Genomic DNA, 25,244 nt, shown 5'->3' on the forward strand with positions numbered 1-25,244 from the left:
TCCTTGTCTGAAAAGAATCCAAAAATTCAGCAAAGAAATCCCCCAAATTTCCGAAAATTTGCAAAACCTTCAGGAAGAAAATTCCAATAATTTCTTAAAAGTTTCCCTTAAAAGTTTTATTTAAAAAAATGAAAATTCCTGACAAATTCAAGAGAATTTCTTTTACAATTTGAATTTTTCTTTGCATTTCACTACTCTGCTTCTCTACTCTGGGTGTATTTTTCTCCCCTTTTCACTCTGAAGTTTGTTGCCCCCTCTGAGGCCCTCTCTCTCAAACTATCACTGCGTCTCTCTGTGAGCAGGAAACAATGGTCACATGTTACGTAAGAGTGCTGCTCTCTGTGAGAAGAATGCAAAACAGCTCAGTTCACTGTTGAAGTGCTACAGGAGGCAGGAGTGGAGAGCAGCAGAGTGGTGCAGTGGAAGCGTGCTAGGCCCATAACCCCGAGGTCGATGGATTGCAACCATCCTCTGCTATTTTAGATGCAACACTTGGTCATTGTCATTCTTACAGCAAACGTGTGCTGTTTGTTGTAGATACTATAGACGCTTCTCTGCTGTAAATCACAGAAATGTGGCCTAAATGCACATGGACAGTGTGTGATCAGTGCAACCTGCTTGTTCTCTGCCTCTGAGCTTGTTGGTTTTTCCTCAGTATGATGTCAAACCAGACTAACAGGTGATCTCAAATTAAATATTTACCTCATTTGTGTGTCTTACACATTTTCCCTTCAATTTAACAGGCAATTACCAGAGAGGAGAGCAGCAGCAGGATGGATGAACTGACCTTTGAGCTGTAGCCTGTTGAACAGAAACTTCCTTCTCAAAGTCTTGGGAAGGCTTTTATTAGATTATATAAAACACAAATAGTCCTTTCAATATTTTTCCAATTCCAGCACCCTTATAAATAAATAAGTGCATGAAATAAAATTGAAATACCATTCAGTCCTTTTGCTGTTCAATCAACCTATTATAGAGACAAACTTAGAAGCAGATAAGAGCTGGGAAATGTTACACACTGAGCACAGCTGGAGCCTCCCCAGCTTTGCACTATGTTCTGTTGTTGTTCTCTTTGTTCTATTGTCTCAAACGGGGCATGTTTCAGACTTTTATGTGCTTTTCTTATTTTAGCACAATCTTTGATTCAGAGTCAGTTTCTTTTGAGGAGCAAGAACCCACACTTGAATTGACTGTGAGAGCAAACGTATTAGGTAACGAAGAAAACAACAACAACAACAACAACAACAACAACAGTATTTTCTAATTCAAAGTATCTTTTGGATGTGTACTGTGTTAAATCACATATCCTCTTAGCGCCCCCTGGAGCATCACAATACACACTGCATTTCTAAACCACTAAGGTGAAGCTGGGGGTTGAGACGGTTGAGACTATAAATGTTATATATTTTCAAGAAAATTTTTAAGAGTATATTATTAATTTGTAAATATGAACGGTCCGTGTATATTTTGGTAATTGGATTTTCCGTTCTAAAGCAGGTATTGAAAAACAAAAAACGAGTGGTTATTTGATTTTCCTTTTCAAAGGCAAAAATTAAAATTGAAATACAAGGCGTTTTTCCTTTTCACGATCAAAAAGGGATATACGAATTTTAAAAAATGCTTTGATTTTCATTTTTTATTTACGATAACAAAAAATAAAATAAGTAAGAGACAGAAACGAAAAAAGGTCCGTTTTTTCGTTTTCTGAGACCGGAAATGGTCATCAGCAAGGGTGGAGCCAAACAGAGTACGGTGCATAGACTGTAAATAAATGTTTTTTTTGTTAGATTTCATGGTCAAAATGAAAGATCAAGTGGCCGATCTTAAAATAAATCAATATCGATTTTGTTATTTATTAAGTTTTGCGACGCAAGGGGGCGTGGTAACTTGATTGACAGTTTGTCTGGAATAACTGACAGTCTGGAGGATGTAAGCCGAGACTCTGCTCTCCTGGATTGGATTAATTCTGATATGGTCACTGGTGGTTTATCGGTGAAGAAGCAGAACCTTTTCCACAGACACTTTTCCTGCCTGTTGGCTTGTTTTAACCATTTTGCTCCCTTCGGCGGATTCTACCAGCAGACACTGAAAGTTCGGTAAGTAGGCTAAATGTTTATTTTCTTATCGGTACCGCTTTTAATGCACTTCATATGCAACTTTCGTGAGAGACAGCAGGTCCGATTTGTGGCACTGGCAGCGAGCAGTGACACTTTTTGTGGCATCGCTGCGGTGCCACGGTTAATGCCACTGCCGCAGTGACACTTTTTGTGGCACCGCTGCGGGAAAAAAAATCGAAAGCACAGGCGTTGGATTAGCGGTGCACCGCTGAAGCCGGCGTTGCTTTAGCGTTGGTTTAGCGGTAGCTAGCGGTAGCGAGCGTTGGTTTAGCGGTGACGTGAGCGTTGGTAGAGCGGCGTTCTGCGCATGCGGGCGTTGGCTCGGCGGGGGTATAAAGTTGGTTTAGCGGCATACCACTTGTGACTACAGAGCTGAAGGGATCGTTCATCAAACATGGCTGGTGGCATCCTCATGAAGTGCTGGAAGGCTCGTGGATCCTCATTCCTCAGCTCCACCATCAGCTTGTCATACAGTCCATGTTCAGGCCTTCTCAGTATCCTCTGTCTGACCCACACAACTCTGTCTCTCCTTCTTCTCTCTCTTCTCCTTCTGTCAACAGCTTGTTGCAATCTGAGGAGGTTCTGATTCTGCTGCTGGACTAGTGTACCAATCATAGCAAGTCTCTCAGCATCCATGGTGATACAGTTTTACTGTAACTTTGAGCAAATTCGATATAGATGAGGTCTAAACTCAACGGCAGCTCGATTCCAAATGAGTTCCTGGTCCATTTCTCCTCGTTTTTATAGCCAAATTCTGGTCCTGCTCCGACACCTCTATACCAACGCCAAACCAAAGTTCATCGCCGCCATGGATCACTGCTTCAATGCCCGACACTGTTCCAGCAACCCCGTGTCCGCTCGTAAAACACTTACAACCGCTCCACCGAAGTTTGTCCAACGTTTAATCGCTGCCCGGGCAATGCGAGAAGCCCCTGACTGCAGCCCGCAGATCGGGGCGTGGCTCAACGTGGGCGGAGTTAAACGTTGAGCTCCGCCCACCTTGAGCTAAACGTGGGCGGAGTTAAACGTTGAGCTCCGCCCACATTGAGCTTGACTCATTTATTGTCACCATCTGGTGGCGGAGACTAAATAGCACATTCACAAACATCAATACAGCTTCTAAATGCTGGCCGAGAAACCGAGCATCTTATGTGATTTACTGTCATGATTAATTTTATATCAGCATTACTATTTATATCAGGATCAGGTCTAGAGCCAAAAAGTAGTTCTTTGGGAAAACATTTTTCTTGTAGTATCAAATCCCACAAATACAACATATACAACCCCTGGCAAAAATTATGGAATCACCAGTCTGGGAGGACTTTCGTTCAGTTGTTTAATTTTTTTTAGAAAAAAAGCAGATAAACATGACAAAAAACTAAAGTCATTTTAATTTGCAACTTTCTGGCTGTAAGAAACACTAAAAGATATCAAGAGGAAAAATTGTGGTAGTCAGTAACAATCACTTTTTAGACCAAGAGTGACTGGAAGTTGTTGCTGCAGCACACCAGTTTGCTGATTTCCAACCAAACCAGCTTGTTGCTCATGCAGACTGTGGATTTGGTTGTTGCTGCTGGGCCAAATAAACTTGGTTTTGATGCTGCTGCTGCAATTTTTCTCGTCCCACGTCAGTTTGATGATCATTTGCAGAACCAATCTGGGATATCTCCAACAATTCGTGATGATTGACCCTCTTTGAAAAGTCTGATAATCCTCCCCTTTGTTTCAGCTGACATCTCTCATGTAGGAGTCATGATTCATGTCAAGCCACTTGGTGCAACAGCTCTCCAAGGTGTGATCACTCCTTTTAAACTGCAGACTAACGAGCAGATTTAATCTGATATGGGAGCTAGTTTTGGGAATGAGAATTTATGGGGTGATTCCATCATTTTTTCCTCAGAATTGATTCCATAATTTTATCCCTGTGCTTGGTCTAAAAAAGTAATTGTTACTGACTACTACAACTTTTCCTCTTGATATCTTTTAGTGTTTCTTACAGCCAGAAAGTTGCAAAATAAAATGACTTTAGTTTTTTGTCATTTTTGTGATCTGCTTTTTTACTACAAATTAAAACAACTGAACGAGCGTCCTCCCAGACTGGTGATTCCATCATTTTTGCCAGGAGTTGTAATACTACAGCCGACACAACTTTTTACTTGGGTTCAACTTTCACCTAACTCAAACCCTGTCTAACTAGGGCTAGCTGGACTGAAACAGTGAAGTGAAATTTGTGATATACAGCATACATAGACACATTTGGATTTTTTTTGTACACTGAATTATATCAGCTACATTAAAGGAGATCAGAGACAGCAGCAATGTCTGTGCCACTGATACCTGACCATGCATGGTTATTCCTGGCTGATAACACAGATTTCCTAAACTTTGCACTAACGACTTTCTTAAAGTGTCACTAATCCACTCAAGGATATAAGACTGAACTGACAGTCAATGTTACATGTCTTTCCTCAAATCAAAGAGGGCTCTTAGCTTGGCCTTCATTCTACATAACTGAAACAAAAACATAATCTCTGATCTCTGTATAGAGACTTTCTGTATATGATTATGCCAGACATAATATATCAGAGTCTGTACAACTCACGAACCATGTACATTTGTAGGGGTCAGATGTAATGAATTAAGCTTCAGCACCGTTGAACACAACTTTATTCTTTTCTGTCAAAAGCACAAAACACCTTCATGTTTCTCCTGTCAATGATTTCTTGACAGAATGTCTCATAGTCTTCCTGCAGACTAAAAAGAAAAAGGAACGGTTCTCTGAGATCAGCGGTCTCCTCTTCTTCCTGGCCATCACAGACACACAGGAGTTCCCTGCCCTCACGCGTTGCTCCTTGGCCATGGTAACAACTTGGGGAAGGGAAATTTTTCCCTTGAAAGTTCTGGTCCCACACCACCGGGCTGCTGCCATTGCATCCCTGATCAAAGGATTCTCCTAAACAAAAATAAAGAAAACAGTTATTTAAGTAAAGGCTCGGAGATTGCAGAAAACACTGAAATTAGACTACCCATCTCAGGCAATATACCCCGTTTCCTGTTCCCAGTCCTGTTCTCAGCCTCATCTAGAAAGGAAACAGATTGTGGTGTCTACAGGCACAATGACAATGCAAGATTTAAGTGGTTGATTTTAAGTACACAGAGAAATAATGACTGCTCTGTGACATGGAACCTCAACAACCTTGATGGATATGTGTGAGACAATGCCGGCTGGAACAATACCTGATGCTTCAGTGGCAGATTCTGAAAGCCTAAACATTTTCAGGGGGACTTCAGCCACATACTGAAATAAGTGGCGGGGATCAGTCTTCGAGCAATAGTTTCACTATATACCAATTTATCACATGACCTCTCACCTGTAGTTTTTTCTGCTCTTGTTGCCTTTTTCTTTGCTGCAATCTCTCTTCTTCAGATCTTGGTGATTTAATGTCAACAAACATTCACAATGAAAACATTCATGCAGGTCAGATGACAGTGAATGCAGTAAAACGTGATTTAAAAGAATCTGGTTTAAAAGTGTGATACTGAGGGTGCTTACGGCATGGGGAAGTTCTGCAGGAGAACAAGACACCACCATCTTCTAATCTGCAGCATGTTTTCCTGTGAAGAAGGAAATGCAGAAGATTAAAATATGTTTCCAAAAATAATACCTTCATCGCTACAGTCAAGCATAACGTGTCACAATTTGCACAAAACCTCACTGAAATCACAACTGGCCCCCATTACAATGTACAGAGATACTGGTTAATATAATGTCATGCACATTCTGTCAGGATACAGTTTTTCAATACAAAGAGTGTGTTTTAAATGCAGAAAAAACATTTTATAGAGGTCATCGATATAACATACTGAGTAGTTCTTACCATCAAAACAAACACGCCACAGTTGGTGGAGCATCTTTGCAGTGTTTTAATAAAGAATGGCAAGGAAATAGCAAATGTTAGCAAATGCAATGTAGTAATGTCTCACCTGAACATCATTCACACCAAGCTGCCTCCAAGGGCCAGGAGATGTGAGCAATGTGCCTGGTCAAAGAGTAAACAAAAGTACAATAAACCATTTTAAAGCAACACTTGGAACAAAGTTGGAAGAGGCTGGAACTTCAAATCAAACGTTTTTGTAATGGGCTTGAACAAACAAAACATATGGTTCTGTTTCCATCTGCGTAGAATAATGTAAAAATAAATAAGAATAATGTAACAATTACTTCTATCCCTCACAAACACTCACTTTTGTTGTTTGTTTTTGTTTGTTTGGAACATTTTAATGCATTCAAATAAAAACAGAAGCATTTATTAAACAAACAAAGGACAAGTAGTTTAAAACAGAACTACCACTGTCCAGGAAGGATCTTGGAAGGTGTCCTAAAAACCTGACTCGATGGACTCTACTCTCATCTCTCCAGCCGCTGCCACAGAGGGGATCTAGAAAGAAAATCTCTCTAGCCTGTGGCCTCAGTATCTGTTAAATGTGTTCAAATATAACCAAACACATAAAGTTATGGAATGTTACAGAAATACTAACAAAGCTGCCATGCATTTAATATACCAAAAAATGTAAATCAGCAATGAGCAACTTTGTTGTGTAAGGTCATAATAGAGGACAATATAAATGTATTTACAGAGTATCCAGTGTCCAGGTACAAATAGGAAGCAGAACCCACTGGAGACTGGCTGCATTGTCCTGTAAAAAGATATCAATAACTGAATATGAAATGCTCAAACTCCACTACAAAAGCAAAACTTTTTAACAAATTACTGGCAGGTGATCCATGGGGTTTGTGGATGATGGTGGAAACCATGTGGCAATGACGCGGCTGTTTGCAGCAAACACGTGCTCTATTCTCTGTAACAGAGATAGATAATTGAACTATACTATCCAATCCATTTGAATTAATAGTTTTGTAAACCTTTCATTTTAGCTGAAACTCTTCGATCACACATCACACCTGACACTTTTCTCCAGTCGTTCCAGCCTGCCTGTACACGCTTCTTCACCTCTTTTCCACACTCTCCATTGCTCTGGACTGTTGACCCTAAGTACTTAAAATCCTCCACCTTCTTGATCTCTTCTCCCTGTAACCTCACTCTTCCACTTGGGTCCCTCTCATTCACACACAGATACTCCGTCTTGCTGCGGCTAACCTTCATTCCTCTCCTTTCCAGGGCAAACCTCCACGCCTCTAGCTTCTCCTCCAATTCCAGTAGATTATTCTGAATATTTTGAATCAGTCTAATTCTAAAAGGAATGGCATCGTTTAAATGTTTTGTTAAACGTCACTTTTCTAATGGGCTTGCTACTTAGCACGTGACAAAATAAATAAGTCTGACGTAAGTCTGAAACTAATGCAAGGAGATAATGCAACTGGAGATAAAATAATATCACTTCCTTCCTTGTCTGTCACAAAATAGCAAAACAGCAACATTTAAACAAAAGATAAACGTGCTTACCTCCATTTTGGAAACTTCTTCTTCTTCTCTAATACATTCTTCTTCTTCTTCAACGGTTCAACTGCGCTATGCGGGCGGAGTTAAACGTTTAACTCCGCCCACGTTTAGTTCAAGGTGGGCGGAGCTCAACGTTTAACTCCGCCCACGTTGAGGCACGCCCCGATCTGCGGGCTGCAGTCAGGGGTATGGGCAATGCTGGCGAAGCAGCAGTGGTCCAGCGTTCAAGATTTCTGCGTTGGCCTAGCGGACCCAAGCGTCCACAAACTTGCGTCTAGCGGTGCCAAACTTTGACTGGGCGTTGGTGGAGCGGGGGTGAACTTTGCCGGGGCGGAAAATTGCCCCCTCCTCACCGCTCGCAATATTTTGTGCAGCTCAAAACTTTCGGAGCGGTAGGAGGGTCCCTCCAGAAACATCAGCGGTGGCCGAGCGTATACGGCGTTGCTTTAACGGGGGCCAACTTCTGTTAAACGGTGGTGAACGGTTACGAGCGGTGATGAATTTTTTTCACCGTTCAAGGAACGCTCCAGCAAAGTTCGGGCGGTGTGACCGGGCCTTAAGGTTCACTCGTATGAGGACGTCAGGACAGGGTTTTATCGCCAAATATTATTCATATGTACAAAGTGTTTGGTAGTATAGTAGTTATGTATAAAGTCATTTATTATTGGTATTTTATTGGACCAGTTCACAATAGAAAAGAATAGAAATTCTTTATTTATCCGACACCTGGGAGACTACCCTCATTGGCAGTCACAGGTGCTAAATTTCTTTGTGCAGCTTCAATTAGTGTGGAGAGCGAAAGGAGGCTCTTCAGCACAGCGTCCAACATTATTGATGAAAAGAGGGGCAGACTGACAGCTGAGAAGGCTGAAATGTTAATCTTTCTGAAGAAAAATCTGCCCCTCATGTTCGAAGACAAGGCAGCTTACGTATTTTCAGTTCAAGGTCAGGCAGCTAACATGTTTTATTGTTTTCTGTGAACATAATGTGAGTATTGGAATAGTGTTCATTCTAATATTTAGTTTCATGAGTGTTTTACACACAGTACAACATCAGCAGCTGCATGCAAAAAAGAAAGACACTAGATTACTCTATCTCTGTTTACCCTTGTTTTTCTGTTTTTGTTTTGATGCGGCAAATCAGGTGTATAGCCTAGATTTTTATTGTTTTGATGGTGTGTCTTAAGAAGTCATGTGTAACTTACTGAGTTCTACCAACAGTATTCTAGTGGAGATGCTATTATTTTATATTAATTCATAAAATTATTTATTGCAGCTTTGCAATGTCATTGAGGTATAATGTGACTTCTCTGTTTATAGATTGGAATTATTTAATTTATAAAATATTTGCACCAAGTTGCACTTTTATTTTATTTCAAACATTTGAATGGTGCAGCTGGGTCTGTTGTGTTTACAAATGCATACGAGCAACCCGGCTGGCCCGACTGGCCAATGCGGTTCCACCAGGTGCTGCTAAAACTGAGAGTGTAAATTTTCAGCAAGATTGGACCACATACAGGTTAATTACACAGCAGTTCCTGTTTCATGGTGAGAAATCCAAAATGGCCACCAGTTGTCACATGGATGTGATTAGGGCCGGACTCTGATGACACTTGTCAAATTTGAAGCAGCTTGGACCACATACAGGCTAGTTACACAGCGTTTCCTGTTTCATGACGAGGCATTCAAAATGACTGCCAGGTGGCACTATTACTGTCAGTGTATATCGGCCTATGTATGTGACTGTGAACGGACTCTGATGACACTTGTAAAATGTGACACAGATTGGAGCATGTACAGGCTAGTCAGACAGCACTTGCTGTTTCGTGGTGAGGCATTCAAAATGGCCGCCAGGTGGCGCTATGACTCGGAGTGTATATCGACCTATGGATGGGATTGGGGCCGGACTCTGATCAGACATGTAAAGTTTCAAGCAATTTGGAGAATGTACAGACTAGCTAGACAGCACTTCCTGTTTTGTGGCGAGGCATTCAAAATGGCCGCATTCCATGGGTCGCTATTTCCACGCCCTCAGGCTTTTGCGGAGCGTTTTGATAACTTTTGATCACTCATGACTAGAGTACATCCTTGCCAAATTCAAGCTCTCTCGGTGTCCGTGGGTTTGAGTTCATAGCTTTTGAAAAAAGTCCAAAAATGACAAAATCGTCCAAAATATGCATCATATGTCAAAATGGCTGCATTCCGTGGGTCGCCATTTCCACGCCCTCAGACTTTTGCAGAGTGTTTTGATAACTTTTGATCACCCATGACTGGAGTACATCCTGGCCAAATTTCAGCTCGGGGTTGCGCTGTTTGAGTGTATAGAGTTTGAAAAGTGTCCAAAAAGGACACAAAATCGTCCAAAATATGATTCATAATTCAAAATGGCCAGCTTCCTGTTGGATTATGGGTAATGGTCCAAGAGGCTTTTTTGTGTGCCTTGACGAGTTAGATATGCGTACCGAATTTCGTGGCTCTAAGTGAAACCCTGTCCGGGGGCTGAATTTTCTTAGTTTTCTAGGGGGCGCTGTTGAACCATTTTGGCACACATGTGTGCCGTTCCCCTAAAATATCAAATTTTTCGCTGGCCCTGATGTGTGGCGATTTTCACGCGTTTTCATATATGTTTAGGGGGTCAAAAAGGCCAATTTCGAGGCCGACAAAGAATGATAAATAAACCCTAGGGTTTCAATAGGGTCCTCGGCACTGTCAGTGCTCGGACCCTAACTATTTCCACTCCAGTGTTAAAATACACAAAACACTCATCATTAAAACACATGTCATTATTTTAATGATAAGATATATAAATAATGTAAATCTACCAGTGAGTGTTGGAGGAGCTTCAGTCGTTTTCACTGGATTGTTTTGGCACAAAAGCAACATTTAGAAAGTCTGACGCCTCAGTATTGACCTTTTACCATCTGAACCGTGTGTGTGTGTGTGTGTGTGTGTGTGTGTGTGTGTGCGTGTGTGTGTGTGTGTGTGACACCATGTGACTGGCCACACAGGAAGCAGCAGTGAAGGAATGAGTCAGAGATTCCTCCTCCTCCTCCTCAGCAGCTGCATACTGAGCCGGGCTGAACCATGCCGAGCTGCTCCGTCCTCCGACTCTGTCAGTATGAAACCAACAAGCTGGTCCGGATCCAGTCGGTCCGGCTCGGTTCCCTCAAGTGGAGCCTGAACGCTGCCATCCTGCTCTTCATCTGGTGAGTGAAGCGATCACACTTCCCAGTTCTGCACTTTCAGCAGACGAGTTGATCCAGAGAAGACACAGATTATTGTTTTTCCAGACGGCTGTTTGTCAGAATCTCACCAGACACCGTGAAGTCGAAAAAGTGCTGCAAACATGAGACAGAAACAGTGAAAAAGACAAGATGAACGCTGTGCAGCTGTAAGCATTCGTTACACAGATCAAGAATGATGCTAAAAGTGCTAAAAACTGTGCAAAAATAGCACATGAATAAGACAGAAATGGTGCAAAGAGAAACAACATAAAAAAACTGTGCTAAACATAAGAACGAGCAAAAATGTGCACAAAAAAAAACCGTGCAAAAATACCACATAATCAAGACAAAAATGGTGCAAAGAGAAAACAGAAACCAGTTTAATAAGATTAGACCAAATAACACAGAAACAGTGCAAATACATGGTTGGAAAACGGTGCAGCAGAGCAAATATGATGCATAAAGTGCAAAAAAAACGGTGCAAAAATAGTGCATAAATGAGATTAAAATGGTGCAACAGCAGGAAAACTGTGCTAAACATAAAAACGTGCCAAAACAACAACATAAAGTTAAAGAATAAACATAAACATCTGAAGAATTTCTACTTTTAAACAGTGAGATGTTTAGTTGTGACGTTGTTCTGCAGGTTATTTCTAAATCTGTATCTTCACTCTTTAGCTCTGCTGTGATTGAAGTGTTTCATTTCAAACCCAAACCTCTTGTCCTCCTCCTGTTCTTCTAACATGTCCTGGTCCTTCACTTCTCAGTGTCATGATGCTGTGGAACAGGAAGTACCAGGAGTTTGATCTGGTGGTCAGCTCCGTCACCACCAAGCTGAAGGGCGTCGCTCAGATCCGGCTGCCCGGCGTCGGTGAGCTGGTCTGGGACGTGGTGGACTTCAGCGGAGCCTCTCAGGTCGATCCTCTGATCACAAACTTCTTCATGTTTTAATCAGAGAGGAGGATCTAAAGACGTTTTTCTTCGTGCTTTCAGGAGAAGAACTCCTTCTTTGTGGTGACCAACGTCATCGTGACGAAGAATCAGAAGCAGGGGAGATGTGCAGAGGTGCTGCTTCGTCTTTAGTACTTTAATTTCAACGATTTAACCCTCCTGTTGCCCTCATTTACGGCCACTAAAGAATATAATGTCCTTGTCTGAAAAAAATCCAAAAATTCAGCAAAAAATTTTCCCAAATTTCTGAAAATTTGCAAAACCTTCAGGAAGAAAATTCCAATAACTCTTGAGAAGTTTCCCTTCAAAGTTTTACTTTTAAAAAAATCCCCAAATTTCTGAAAGTTTATAAAACCTTCAGGAAGAAAATTCCAATAATTCCTTAAAAGTTTTATTTTATAAAAATCCCCCAAATTTGACAAGAAAATACTTGTAAATATTTTCAAAAAATGAGTAAAAATCTTCAAAAAAAATCCTAAAAATATCTAAAGTGATTACATATATTTCAGTAAAACTTCTAATGCTTTCTTAAAGAACATTCACATAAAAATCAACCAAAATCCAGCGAAATTCGCTGGATTTTGGTTGATTTTTATGTGAATGTTCTTAAAGAAACATTTTTAACATTTCTTTTTCAAAACTTTCCCAAAACTGTTGAAAATGTGGACATCAGAAGTTTCACTGTGAAAATATATTAATTTTTCCACATTTTCAAACTTGAAAACGGGTCATTTTGACCTGCAGGACGACACGAGGGTTAAATCTTGTCGAACGGTTCTTAAACGCTCATGAGAAGTGAGCAGAACCTTCTTATTTTGCAGCAGTGTTTCTATTCCAGGTTCCCTCCAAAGGCAGATCGTCGTGTCGCTCTGATCAGGACTGTGAGAAAGGAGGCTGGGACCTGCACAGCCACGGTACGCTAATTAACGTTAATTATTATACATTTATTATAGATTAACCTGGAGGATTACAGGCTACATCCACACTGATCTGTTTTAACTTTAAATCTGTGTTTGTAGCTCAGTTTCAGACGCCGTTTTCTGCCTGAAAACACACATCAAGTGTTGATTCATGAGCTCTGGACGCTGCTGGAAACGTAAAGCAGGAGGTTGTTTAGTTTGTAGAAAATATTACAAACCAGCAACAACAAAACAAATGTCCAAAAACACACTGAAATAAGGCAAAATGAAGAGAAAAACAGAGCAAAAACAAGACGAAGATGACATAAAAGTGAAAAGCTGTGACAAACTTGTGTGCAGAAAGTTTAAGCATAAAAATATTTTTTAAAAAAGGCAACGACGAGAAAAAAAATTGCACAGAAGCAACAAAGAATGGTGCAGAGACAAGACAAAAGTGGTGCAAAACAAAGACACAGAGTGGAACAAGAGCAAAAAGTGAAAAAACAGCCTCAAAGCAGCACATATGTAAGACGAAAACGGTACAAAAACAACCAGAAATGATGCAAAGACAAGACAGAAACGAGGTGTGTTCTTGATGTCCTAAAAGGTCATTTAAATTATTATTATTTAAACTGCTGGTGAACAAATCAGTCGGTTATTGAAGGAGATCTGGAAGAAACCCTAAAGCTCCTAGAAGAGAAAGTGAAGTTGATCCAGTGCCTGCTTCCTCACCCAGACGAGGAAGTTCTGGTGTCTTTGCTGCAGTTTGACTCCAGTTGCTCCTCTGCAGCTTTTTGCTCAGCAGAACACTCATTCAGCTGCTGCTAGACGGACTTTTTATGCTTTAAATCCAGAGTTTACAGGATTGTTTGTTTGTCTGCAGGGATTCAAACCGGATCATGTGTGAAGTTCGACGTGTTGAAGAAAACCTGTGAAGTCTCCGCCTGGTGTCCCATAGAAACCAAGACCAACCCACCGAGGTTATTGTTGTTGTTGTTGTTATTGTTATCATTATCATTATTATTATTATTATATTCCTAATATTATTACTATTATCATAATTATTATTCTTAATTTGATTATTTTTATTATTTTTATTATTTTTAAAATGTTACTATCTTTAATATTTTTATTTTTAATGCTAATATTATTATTTTATTAATAATAGTATTATTATCATCATTATTATTATTTTTAATTTTATTATTTTTGTTATTTGTATTTTTATTACTAATATTATTATTATCATTATCATTATTACTAATATTATTACTATTATCATGGTCATTATTATTATTATTTTTATTACTATTATTATTATTATTATTATTATCATCATCATTATTATTATTATTTTATTACTAATATTGTTATTATCATCATTATTATCATTATTTTTATTACTATTATTATTATTATTATCATCATCATTATTATTATTATTTTATTACTAATATTGTTATTATCATCATTATTATCATTATTTTTATTACTATTATTATTATCATCATTATTATTATTATTATTTTATTACTAATATTGTTATTATCATCATTATTATCATTATTTTTAATTTTATTGTTATTATTTTTATTACTAATATTATTTTTATCATTATCATTATTATTAGTGGGTTTTTTTTTAACACAGGTTGTCTGTCAGAATCTCACCATCATATCTACCAGAGAAAATCCCAAAATTGCCCCAAATTGATAAAACTCTGTTAATTACATCCCAGAAACGTCTCATTTAACATCCAATATTTTCTTCTCTGTGACTTTATTCAGACTAAACACAAGAACAAAGTGATTTCCGAGCATTAAAGCAACTTATTCTGGTTTAACGTCGGCTGTTGGTCCAGACTCTGATCACCAGGTGGCAGCACTGAGCCGTTGTGAATCTGATCGTGTTCATAATCGTCTGTTTCCTGCTAGTAATCTCACGATTATATTTACTTTGTGGCTGCAGACCCGCTCTGTTGGCAGCAGCTGAGAATTTCACCGTCCTCATCAAGAACAACATCCGGTTCCCGGCGTTCAACTTCATCAGGTCAGAAGGAGAAGCTGCTTCAGACGATTTCTCAGCTCTGGCTGCAGAATTTGTACGCTGTTAAAGTTGTTTCTGTTAAAGAAGTCTTCTAGAAAGCATCGGCAGCATCAGTGCTGATCATGCAGAAAAGACGACGATATTTTAAGCTTTGATGGATCATGACTTCAAGTGTTCATCTCGTTTTAATTCCAACCAAATCTATGAGAAAATAGCAGAGTGTCACAGCAAATATGTTAAAAATAAAAATAAGACAAAATGCAAAACATAAAAGCATCAAAGCTGAGATATTTAACAGGTGAAAAATAGGAAAGTGTCTTTAATATTAACAGATATGAAGACGACAAGTAAATACGATTTTATTACTATTTATCGCTCAGTTTTTCTCTTTTCTGCCCCATTTTTTTCAGGTTGTTGCTGTAGTTTTAACTTGTTTTTGCATCTTTTTTGTTCCGGTTTTCCACAGTTGTTTAGCACCTTTTGCCCTTCCTTGCAGCTGTTTTTGCACCACTTTAGTCTTGGTTTTGCTGCAGTCTTAACTTGCTTTTGCACAATTTTATTTCTGTTTTTGCAAGCCTGTTTTTGGAGCGTTTTATCTTATTTTTGCACCATTTTTGCCTCATCGTTCCTGCAATTTTTGCTCGATTTATTATCGTGTTTTTGCATCTTTTTTTGTTCTGTTTTTCCACAGTTGTTCACCATTTTTTGCCCGTCTTTGTAGCTGCTTTTTTTGCACCTTTTTTATCGTGTTGTTGTACAATTGTTGCATCGTTTTTGTTTTGTTTTTACAAAGTTTATGCCATGTTTTTGCAACGCAGTTTTACTTCTGTTTTTGCAAGCTTGTTTTTGGGCCATTTTATCTTATTTTTGCACCATTTTTGCCTCGTTGTTCCTGAAGTTTTTGCATCTTTTTGTCTTTCATTTTTGTCATTTTGTAGCTGTTTTTGCACCATTTTAGTGATGTTTTTGCTACAGTTTTTCGTTTTTGTGCAACATTTTTGTTCTGTTTTTTCACAGTTCACAGACATTTTTTGCACCATTTTGTTACTGTTTTTGCATCTTTCTTTGTTTTTATTTCCCTTTTTTTTGCAACCCTTTGTAATTGTTTTTGCACCATTTTTATCGTGTTGTTGTGCAATTTTTAACGTGTTTTTTTCTTTTTTTTACCATGTTTTTTGCCACTCTTTGTAACTTTTTTATTTTTTAAATTTTTTAAAAACTGTTTTTGCATCTTTGTTTTGTTTTTACAGTTTTTACCATTTTATTTGCAAACTTTTGTAGCTGCTGTAGTACGATTTTTGTCTCATTTTTGCCCCATTTTGGTCTTGTTTTTGCTCAGTCTCATTGTGTGTTTTTGCAACATTTTTGTGTTGTTGCTGCAGTTTTTAACTTGTTTGTGCACCTTTTTTTTTGTTTTTGCATCTTTATTGTTTTGTTTTTACCAGTTTTTTTTGCAGCCCTGCGTTACTGTTTTTGCACCATTTTTTATCTTGTTACTGCTGCAGTTTTTAAACCTGTTTTTGCAACGTTTTTGTTTTATTTTTACACATTTTTCGCTGTGTTTTGCCACAGTTTTTACACCATTCTGGTTTAATTTTTGTAGCATTTTATTGTTATGTTTGTCTTCTATATTTCACTGCTCCTTGTCTTATTTTTGATTAGTTTTGATTTAATACAACATTTTTTATTACAAATGGAAAACTTCCAGGAGAATCTGACATATTTTTCTTCCATTTACACGTCAGAACTTGAAAAGTATTTTTAAATCCTCTAACTTCCTCATTTTTTTCCGGTTTGCTTGAAAATACAACAGATTTTAGACTTGTAGAATCCGTGTTATGATTGTTTTGTGTTGTAACAATCATTTTTTGCTGCATAAACAGCTTCTTATTCTTTGTTTTCCAGACGTAACATCCTCCCAGGTATGACCGCCGACTACCTGAAGAGCTGTAACCGTGGCAACGACTCGTTGTGTCCCATCTTCAGACTGGGAGACGTGGTCCGGTCGGCTGGAGAGAAGTTCTCTGAGATGGCTGTGGAGGTGAAGTTTGTTTTAAAATGATTCCAAACCAGTGAAAAGTTCTTTCACTGAATCTCCAGAAAACTTTCTCTGTTCTGGTTTCCATGGTAACCCTTTGTTGTCGTCAGGCAGAAATGAAACTAATCAGAAATAAGGAAGTGATGCCACAGAAACACTTTCCTCAGTTTGTGTGGATGAAACTGTGGAGAAAAAGATAAATTTAAAGTGCAGCAGTGTGTCAGATTTTATTAACCTAAATGTAAAATATTCATCTACAAACTAAGTGTGGTTTGGTAAAAAGGTTTTGTCTTATTTTTGCATCACTTTTGTTTTGCTATTACACAGTTTTCCCCCCATGTTTTTGCAGCTGACTGTGCACCGTTTTTGTTTTATTTTTGCACCACTTCATTAATGCTTTTGCATCTTTCTTGTCTTGTTTATAACATATTTTGTGCAACCCTTTGTAACTGTTTTTGCACCATTTGTCTTTTTTGCTGCAGTTTATACCTTGTTTTTGCAAAATTTTATGTCTGTTTTTGCACCATTTTGATCTTGTTTTTGCTCAGTTTCATCATGTTTTTTGCAGCATTTTTCTCTTGTTGCTGTACAATTTTTTCACCTATTTTTGCACCATTTTTTTTTTACTGGTTTAGCATCTTTCTTGTTTGTTTCTGTCATTACTTTTCCAGCGCCTTGTAACTGTATCTGCCACATTTTTGTCTTGTTGCAGCAATTTCTAACTTGATTTGTGTCATTTTTGTTTTATTTTAACACATTTTTTGCCGTGTTTTTGCACCATTCTGGTCGAGCACTTATACCTCTGAAATGTAGTGGAGTGAGACGCTCTTGAAGTTTAGCGACTGCAATAGTTTCTTTTTCCATTACCGCCTCCTGTTAGTTTGGTTTTTGTAGAATTTTAGTTTTGTGTTTGCAACAATGTGGTTCTGTTTTGAATCAGTTTTACTACATTTTTGCAAAGTTTCATTCTTTGTTTTGTGCTATTTTAACACTTTTTTTTAATAGATCTTGTTGCTGAACTATTTTATCTTATTTTTGCACCATTTTCTTCAGAAACTGTTTTTGTCGCTCTTGTTTTTGCAGCATTTTATTGTTGTTTTTGCATCCTGTCGCTTTGCTTTTTCGTCCTGTTTTGAAACAGTTTTTGTCTCGTCTTTTCTGTAGTTTCTTTTCTGTTTTTGCAACATTTTATTATTGGTTGTGCTCTTTTTTGTCATGTTTTTTTGCCTATTTTATTCTTTCTTTTGGGCTTTCTTTGTTTTGTTTTGATTCAATATTTCTGTCTTAAATGTGGCAGAGCTGAAGATCAAAGTCCCATTTAATTAAAAACTAAACACTGAATTCAACAAAAACTGACCTCAGTCTGGATTCTGGACTGAAACAAAAAGCTTCTTCTGGGTTTCCCTCTGCCAAGTTTTCCTTAACCGACTGTCTTGTGGTTCCTTCTGTCGACCACAGGGGGGCGTCATCGGCATCCAGATCAAGTGGGACTGTAACCTGGACCCGCTGATGCATCGCTGCCTTCCCAGATACTCCTTCAGACGTCTGGACGAGAAAGAAAGCAACAGAACGCTTTATCCAGGACTCAACTTCAGGTGAGAAGGTCAGAGGTCGACGGTGGAGATTATTACAGGAATTATCGGAAAATTAAACAATAAAACACGATGAGACACAAAGACAAAGCTAGACAAGACAAAAACGGCACAAATATAACAATAAAATGTTGGGGAAGTGAGACTAAAATGGGGCAAAGACAAGAATAGTTTCAAAACAAGACAAAGACAGCAGATAAACAATGAAAACGTGTCAGAAATGAGTTGAAAACTGCAGAAATTGTGCAATAGGAGGACAGAAATGGACAGTTTCAAAATATAACAGTGCAAAAACATCATAAGGCTAGGCAAGAATTGTGCAAAATTAAGACAAGAACCAACATAAAAATCAAGGCAAAAAGAAAACAAAAACAACAGGGAAAAAGGTGCAAAAACAGGAATAAAGTGTTGCTAAAAACAAGTGAAAAACTGCAACAACAAGACAAACAAGACAAAAATAGTTTAAAACAAGGCAAAAACAGCACAAAGTCAAGAAAAAAATCAAGAGAATGTTTGAAAAAACAAAACGGAAATGGTGCAAAGACGTTTCAAAACAAAATGTAAAAAAACAATGAAATGTGGCAAAAACAATGTCAAAAACAGCAACAAAACAAGACAAAAGTGGTGCAAAGACAACAATAAAATGTTGTAAAGACAAGTTATGAACTGCAGCAACGCTAAAACGAGAAGCGACGTAAGAGACGAGACAAAAAGACACAAAAACAACAGTTACATGACGCAAAATCTAACAAAAAATGTGCAAAAAAACCAGCAGCAACATGATGCAAATTTGTTCAAAAGCAAGCTAAGAACGTGGCCGTGGTGATGTTTTACTTCAGTCAGTTTGTTTATATAAATCAAGTTTTTCTTCTCGTTTCCTCTGATCAGGTTTGCTAAATACAACCAGGTGAACGGTGTGGAGGAACGGACGCTCTATAAAGCCTTCGGGATCCGCTTTGACGTCATGGTGTTCGGACAGGTGGAGTTTTATCGAAGGATGCTCCTTTATATTCTACATTTTTACAGTTTTTTTTTAACTTTCTGTTTTGTTTGGAAGTATTTTTGCTCATAATTTTGACTTTTTTTCTTCTTATTTTTAAAACTTTTTTGTGTTTGTTGTTTTTGTTGTGTTTAATGTGTTTTATGTGTTTGTTGTTTTCCAGGCGGGAAAGTTCAGCTTCATCCAGCTCATCGTCTACGTCGGCTCCACGCTGTCCTACTACGCTCTGGTAGGAAACACAATCACAGTTCAGCTCCAGAATACTTCTGAACCCACACATGGAGGTTACCACTGATTAATCCTCCTGTTGTCCTCATTTATGGGCATCAAAAACATTGTTTCTTTGTCCAAAAAAATCCAAAAATTCAGCAAAAAAAATCCTGAAATTTCTGAAAATTTACTAAACCTTCAGGAAGAAAATTCCAATAATTCCTTATTAATTTTACTTTTAAACATCCCCCAAATTTGGCAAGCAAATTCTTGCAAATATTTTCAAAAAAATGAGTAAAAATCTTCCAAAAAAAATCCTAAAAATATCTAAAGTGATTCCATATATATCAGTAAAACTTCTAATATTTTCTTTAAGAACATTCAGAAAAAAATCAACCAAAATTCACTGCATTTTGGTAGATTTTTATGTGAATCTTCTTAAAGAAACATTTGTAACATTTATTTTTTCTACTCAAAAATGTTCAAAAACTTCCCAAAAATGTTGAAAATGTGGACATCAGAAGTTTCACTGTGAAAATATGTATTTTTTCACATTTTTAAACTTTAAACTGGGTCAGTTTTGACCTGCAGGACGACACAAGGGTTAAAGGAGAAATAAGAAGAAAATCAGACACAATTTAGAGAAAATAATCTGTTATCTGAGTCAACATTATGACTTAGGAAGGATTTATTATTATTTTTTAAATATTTAGTCTCTGAATTTGCCTTGGTACGTTACATATTTGACTCGTTCGCCCATAACTTTGACGTTATTTAATTATTTAAGGTAGAATTTTGACTTTTCTAATAATTTTCCGCCTTTTTTCTGCTTCGTAACTCAAAATCGACATTTAAAACATTTTGTTTTCTTTTAATCTATTTTTTTAAAATTTTTACATCATTTAATGTCCGGAATTTTAAGTTTTATTTGTTCAGTAGAAAATCGATTTATTTAATAACTTTGACATTTTATCTCATTATTTTAACTTTTCATTTGATAGTTTTGACTTTTATGAAATGATTGAATTTAAAAGAAAATCTCTGTGTGTATTTTAATCTTGGATAACTTCTGTTCATCTTTTATTATTATTATTTTAGTGACAGAAACTGGTTTCCAAAAAGAGCTAAATAAACTCCAGAGACAGACTGAAGCTGCAGGATAAATGAGGTTTTGTGTTTTAATGTTTTCTCAGAGCAGATTACAGTGAAACTCTCCATCATTCAGGTGAAACTGTTTTTTTTTCTTCCTCCAGACGACGGTGCTGATCGACTGGCTGATTGGAACCAGCTGCTACTCTGCAGAGGTCGGACAGAACTACTCAGAGAGGAAGGTGGAGGACGTCCAGGACCAGCAGAAGGTGACCAGAGGCTCGACGTGACGTTCAGTGGACACACGTTTGGTGCTTTAACACTGGATGTGTTCCCGTGTTTCAGGTCATCCTGGGTGTTTCCTACGTGGACGAGAACAACCTCCGACTGGTGAAGAGATCCCTGAAGAAAAGCTTACAGGACGTCAAGCCGATGTCGGTTCTGCCTCGACAGGTAAAGACGAGATCCGGTTTACCGCAAAAACCCACCAAAAATAAAGTCACAAAAACTAAAGAGCAAAGACAAAAAGAAGCTTCAGAAGATGCCTGAGAATCTCCAAGTCTTGTTTTCAGTATTTTTCATTTGTACAATCACCTAAAACTTGTCTAACACAACAATAAATGTTCTTTCTTTAAGAACATTCACAACAAAATCAACCAAAATCCGGTGAATTTCGCTGGATTTTGGTTGATTTTTTTTTTCTTTTGTGAATGTTCTTAAAGAAAATATTAGAAATTTTACTGATATATATGGAATCACTTTAGATATTTTTAGGATTTTTTGGAAGATTTTTACTCATTTTTAAAACATATTTACAAGAATTTTCTTGCCAAATTTTGGGGATTTTTTAAAATAAAACTTTTCAAGGAAACTTTTAAGGAATTTTTAGGATTTTCTTCCTGAAGGTTTTGCAAATTTTCAGAAATTTGGGGAATTTTTTTGCTGAATTTTTTTCAGACAAGGAAACAATATTTTTTGGTGCCCATAAATGAGGACAAGAGGAGGATTACCAGCAGAAGCTTTCCAATGGTTTATATAGTACAGCTAGCAGTTTGTCTTTCATTTAATTATCTGTCTAATTTACAAACCAAACAATGAGAACAAACATGTCAGTCAGTGTCACGTTTATTTATTATTTTAAATGAATTTCAGTGAATCATTTTTTACTTTCTGCTGTGTTTTAATTAAATCTGAGCTGCGTTTGTGTTTAAATTCTCACTCTGTGGATGAATAAAGTTATTAATTAGCTGTTTCTGTCCCACCAGGAGGATCCAGGACACCTGAGAGCCGTCCTCTGCCTCCTGCAGCCCCGTATGGACCAGGACCAGGACCATAAAGCTGACCAGAACCCCCGACCCGCTGCTCCCTCCTGGTGTAAATGCGACTGCTGCGTTCCTGCCTCCCTCCCTCAGGAACAGTTGTGCTGCAGGCGGAGCTCCGGCGGCTGCATCTCCTCGTCGCCGCTGTTCGATCAGCTGGTTCTGCGGCGCCCCCTGCTGGAGGCCGTCCTGCTGTACCGGGACCCCCTGGCGCCTCTGGAGGACCGGGTCCGGACCGCCGCCCTGCGTCACTGCGCCTACCAGCAGTTCATCAGCTGGAGGTTTGGGTCGCCGCCCGCCGGCTGCCACCCGGCCGTCCCCAGCTGCTGCATCCAGAGAATCCGGGAGGAATATCCGAGTCCGGATGGACAGTACCGAGGCTTCAGGCCCGTCAGAACCACCATCACCATGCAGGGTGGCGCTAACGGAGAGCTGTGAGCTTTCGGAACCACAGCTGACCCACTAACACCCTTTTTATGTCACAAAAAACCCACAAAAAAAAAGCAATAACTTCACTGAGCCTAGCAGAAAATGGAAATCAGTCACTTTTCTGTCCGCAGGAGTTCAGTCAGACGACAACAAGATGTGAAGGAGAACTTCCCAGAGTCCATCAATCTCAAGAGTTTCTGCCTTTATAGGAAAGAAAAAAGCTGCAGACTGAAGGAAAGTTTCACATCCGTCACTTCATATGGAGCGATGAGGAGCTTCCTTCAGAGAGGAGAGAAAAAACACCAACAGCTCCGTGTGTTGAAGACCTGATTTTAAACTGAGGAGATCTACATCAGCAGCTCTGAGGATCTTTATCTGCCTGCTAAATCTAAAAATAACAATCTGCTTCATGAGGATTCTGGGTAAAGTCAGGAGGAAGAACTGTGTCGGTTCAGGACCATGGAGGCTATAAAGAGACTAAAACTATTTTCCTTCTAATGATATCAACCAACGTGCTCAGAAGTGTTGGAGGGAATTATTTTATACTTACAAACAAAAACCCTCACAAAATAATGGAACCAAAGTTTGGGGGAAATGTTCCATTAAAAAAATGCTCCGAATTTAAAACTTGACTTAAAACTTGTCCAAAATGTCTCAGTTGTCCAGGAATGTACAGAATTTGTCCAAGACTACCCAAATATTTCCATGCTCACATGAAATTTGTCCAAAATAACTGTTAATTTGACTAGAATGACTTAAAATCTGTCCATAGTCATTCAAAAAATCAAGAAAATTATTCAAAATTTGTCCAAAATGCCTTATTAATTGTCCAGAAATGTACCGAATTTCTCCAAGATTACCCAAAGATTTCCAAAAAAGCCCAAAACATCCATCAATTTGACCAAAATAACCGAAAATCTGCCCACAGATATTGGGAAAAAAAGATGAAAATTATTCAAAATTTGACCAGAATAACAAAACTTGTCTAAAATGACCCAAAACCCAACCAGAAATGACTTAAAACTGTCAATTTGACCAGAATTATTCTAAATTTGTCCAAAATGTCTGTTTTCTGAGAATGTCCAGAATCTCTCCAAGATTATCCAGATATTTCCAAAAAAACGTGTCCAAAACATCTGTAAATTTGACTAAAATGGAAAAAATACGAAAATTTTAAGATGCAGATGCTCTCTGAAAATAGTCATAGATTTCTGAGAAAAAAATTGAATATTCTCTTAAATTAAAGTCTTACATTTGTGAGATCACTCACAAATTTACAAGAAAAAAACATTTTAAGAACTGTCATTAATTTGCAACAATAAAAATTCTCAAAGATTAAAGTCCTAAATGTACAACTGATTCCTTTAATTTAATATCACTAAATGAAGGAGCTTTTTCTACCAAATCTGTTCCTTTAAACCACTTCTTTCTATCTTTTCTCCCCATCATGCACCTGTTTGTTGGATAAACGAGACGAACTCTTTAACGTGTCGAAGGATTCAGTTTCAGCTGAACTCAGTCAGTCCAAAGTAAGTAAAGATGAAGATAAGAAGCTCCATTTGTCAGGTGAGGACATGTTTCGGTGTGACGGCAGGAGGATTAGGAGGTCGTACATCAACCGGGACATCAAAAAACACACCTTTGTGTTGCAGCTACACACTGAATTATCTGTTAAAAAGCAGAACAAGCATTGTGGCCAGAGTTTTCAACGTAAACTCGGTAAAACATCTGTTTTTGTTTGTTTAAAAAAAATGGATAAATCCTGTTTGTCAGCTTAGAAATGATCTGTTTTTGAGAAAACAGAAAAAACAGATTTAGTTCAGGTAAAAAATACACACAAAAACAGCTCAATATAAATGCAACACAATGCCGATTTAGTTCATCTCTGGTTCTATGTGATCATAAGATTAAATCTAAAATGATTAATGACTAACTTCTACCATATAAATATTACAACTATCTCTGAAGAGGAACCTACAAAAACACTCTTAACTCACCAAAATAGTTTAAAATTACTCTCAAACCTGCATTTTTTTGTAACAGCCAGCTGGGGACGACTCCTCTTCAAAGAGAAATGTATAGTACTTCTTTAGGATTCTAAATATGATCCAAAATGTGATGTCGCTCTTAAGTAGAACCAAAAACTACACTCTGAACTCACTTTTAAACCTGCATTATCTCAACAAACCAGCAGGGGGCGACTCCTCTGAAAACAATTCTATGGAAGTCAATGAGAAAATGACTTCTCACCTGATTTGTTTCCTCAATGTTTTCCTGATGAGTTTATGGTCACAAACGCTAGCTTCAAGTCTCCTTTAATAAATAATGGTGCTTGTTTGGTAAATTATGACCCTAAATTCCAAATTTAATTAATTAATATAACCCTTAAACTATGTTATATGAGCTCAAAAGAAAAGATATTTAGCTGGAAATGTCAATCTAATGGAGCAAAATGTGAATATTTTCCAGTTTTCAGGTTGAATATGTTGCTCTACAGACCCACGTTTAATGTTAGCTTCAATTATTTGTTGGTCTCCATTTCGTCGACTGATAAAATTTTCAGATATTTCACTTTTATCTTTCAAAAACTCCTCGACTATACAGAACAGACTCCTGTTCCAAAGTCAACACAGACAGACGATGCATCAGAGCAAGTGTGAGTGCTTCAGTGAAAACATTAGAAACACACTTTTGGAAGTTTTCGCTCCATTTCTTCCGACTGTTAAAATAAAGGTTGATTTTTGGGTGGAAGAGGAGGTCGTCTCTGCAGCCTCTGTGATGAATCTGTTATGATTTCATAAAACATAAGACACAACAATCCACCAGATCCATCAGCTGGAGTAGATGTGTTCAGATGAAGTACGGAGAT

General features: G+C 38.0%; 2 protein-coding genes across 2 annotated transcripts in view; one reads left to right on the forward strand and one right to left on the reverse strand.

Moving 5' to 3' along the window:
* LOC110962536 (pyruvate carboxylase, mitochondrial) overlaps positions 1-25,244 on the reverse strand; it is a 627,844-nt gene that overhangs the window by 375,450 nt on the left and 227,150 nt on the right.
* On the forward strand, positions 10,583-25,128 carry p2rx7 (purinergic receptor P2X, ligand-gated ion channel, 7). The gene is made up of 13 exons (XM_051943658.1): positions 10,583-10,784; positions 11,570-11,717; positions 11,796-11,867; positions 12,592-12,667; positions 13,536-13,632; positions 14,621-14,701; positions 16,604-16,739; positions 18,195-18,331; positions 19,217-19,307; positions 19,492-19,557; positions 20,792-20,896; positions 20,973-21,080; positions 21,893-25,128. The coding sequence occupies exons 1-13, from the start codon at positions 10,663-10,665 to the stop codon at positions 22,382-22,384; spliced, it is 1,731 nt and encodes a 576-aa protein (XP_051799618.1). The 5' UTR covers positions 10,583-10,662; the 3' UTR covers positions 22,385-25,128.

The sequence above is a fragment of the Acanthochromis polyacanthus genome, chromosome 23 (assembly GCF_021347895.1).
Source record: "Acanthochromis polyacanthus isolate Apoly-LR-REF ecotype Palm Island chromosome 23, KAUST_Apoly_ChrSc, whole genome shotgun sequence".
Classification (NCBI taxonomy): Eukaryota; Metazoa; Chordata; class Actinopteri; family Pomacentridae; genus Acanthochromis; species Acanthochromis polyacanthus.

Coding starts and splice junctions, on each gene's coding strand:
- p2rx7 (XM_051943658.1), top strand. CDS start 10,663: ATGCCGAGCTGCTCCGTCCTCCGACTCTGTCAGTATGAAACCAACAAG. Junction 11,868..12,591: donor AGCAGGGGAGATGTGCAGAG/GTGCTGCTTCGT, acceptor TTTCTATTCCAG/GTTCCCTCCAAAGGCAGATC. Junction 20,897..20,972: donor ACGTCCAGGACCAGCAGAAG/GTGACCAGAGGC, acceptor CCCGTGTTTCAG/GTCATCCTGGGTGTTTCCTA.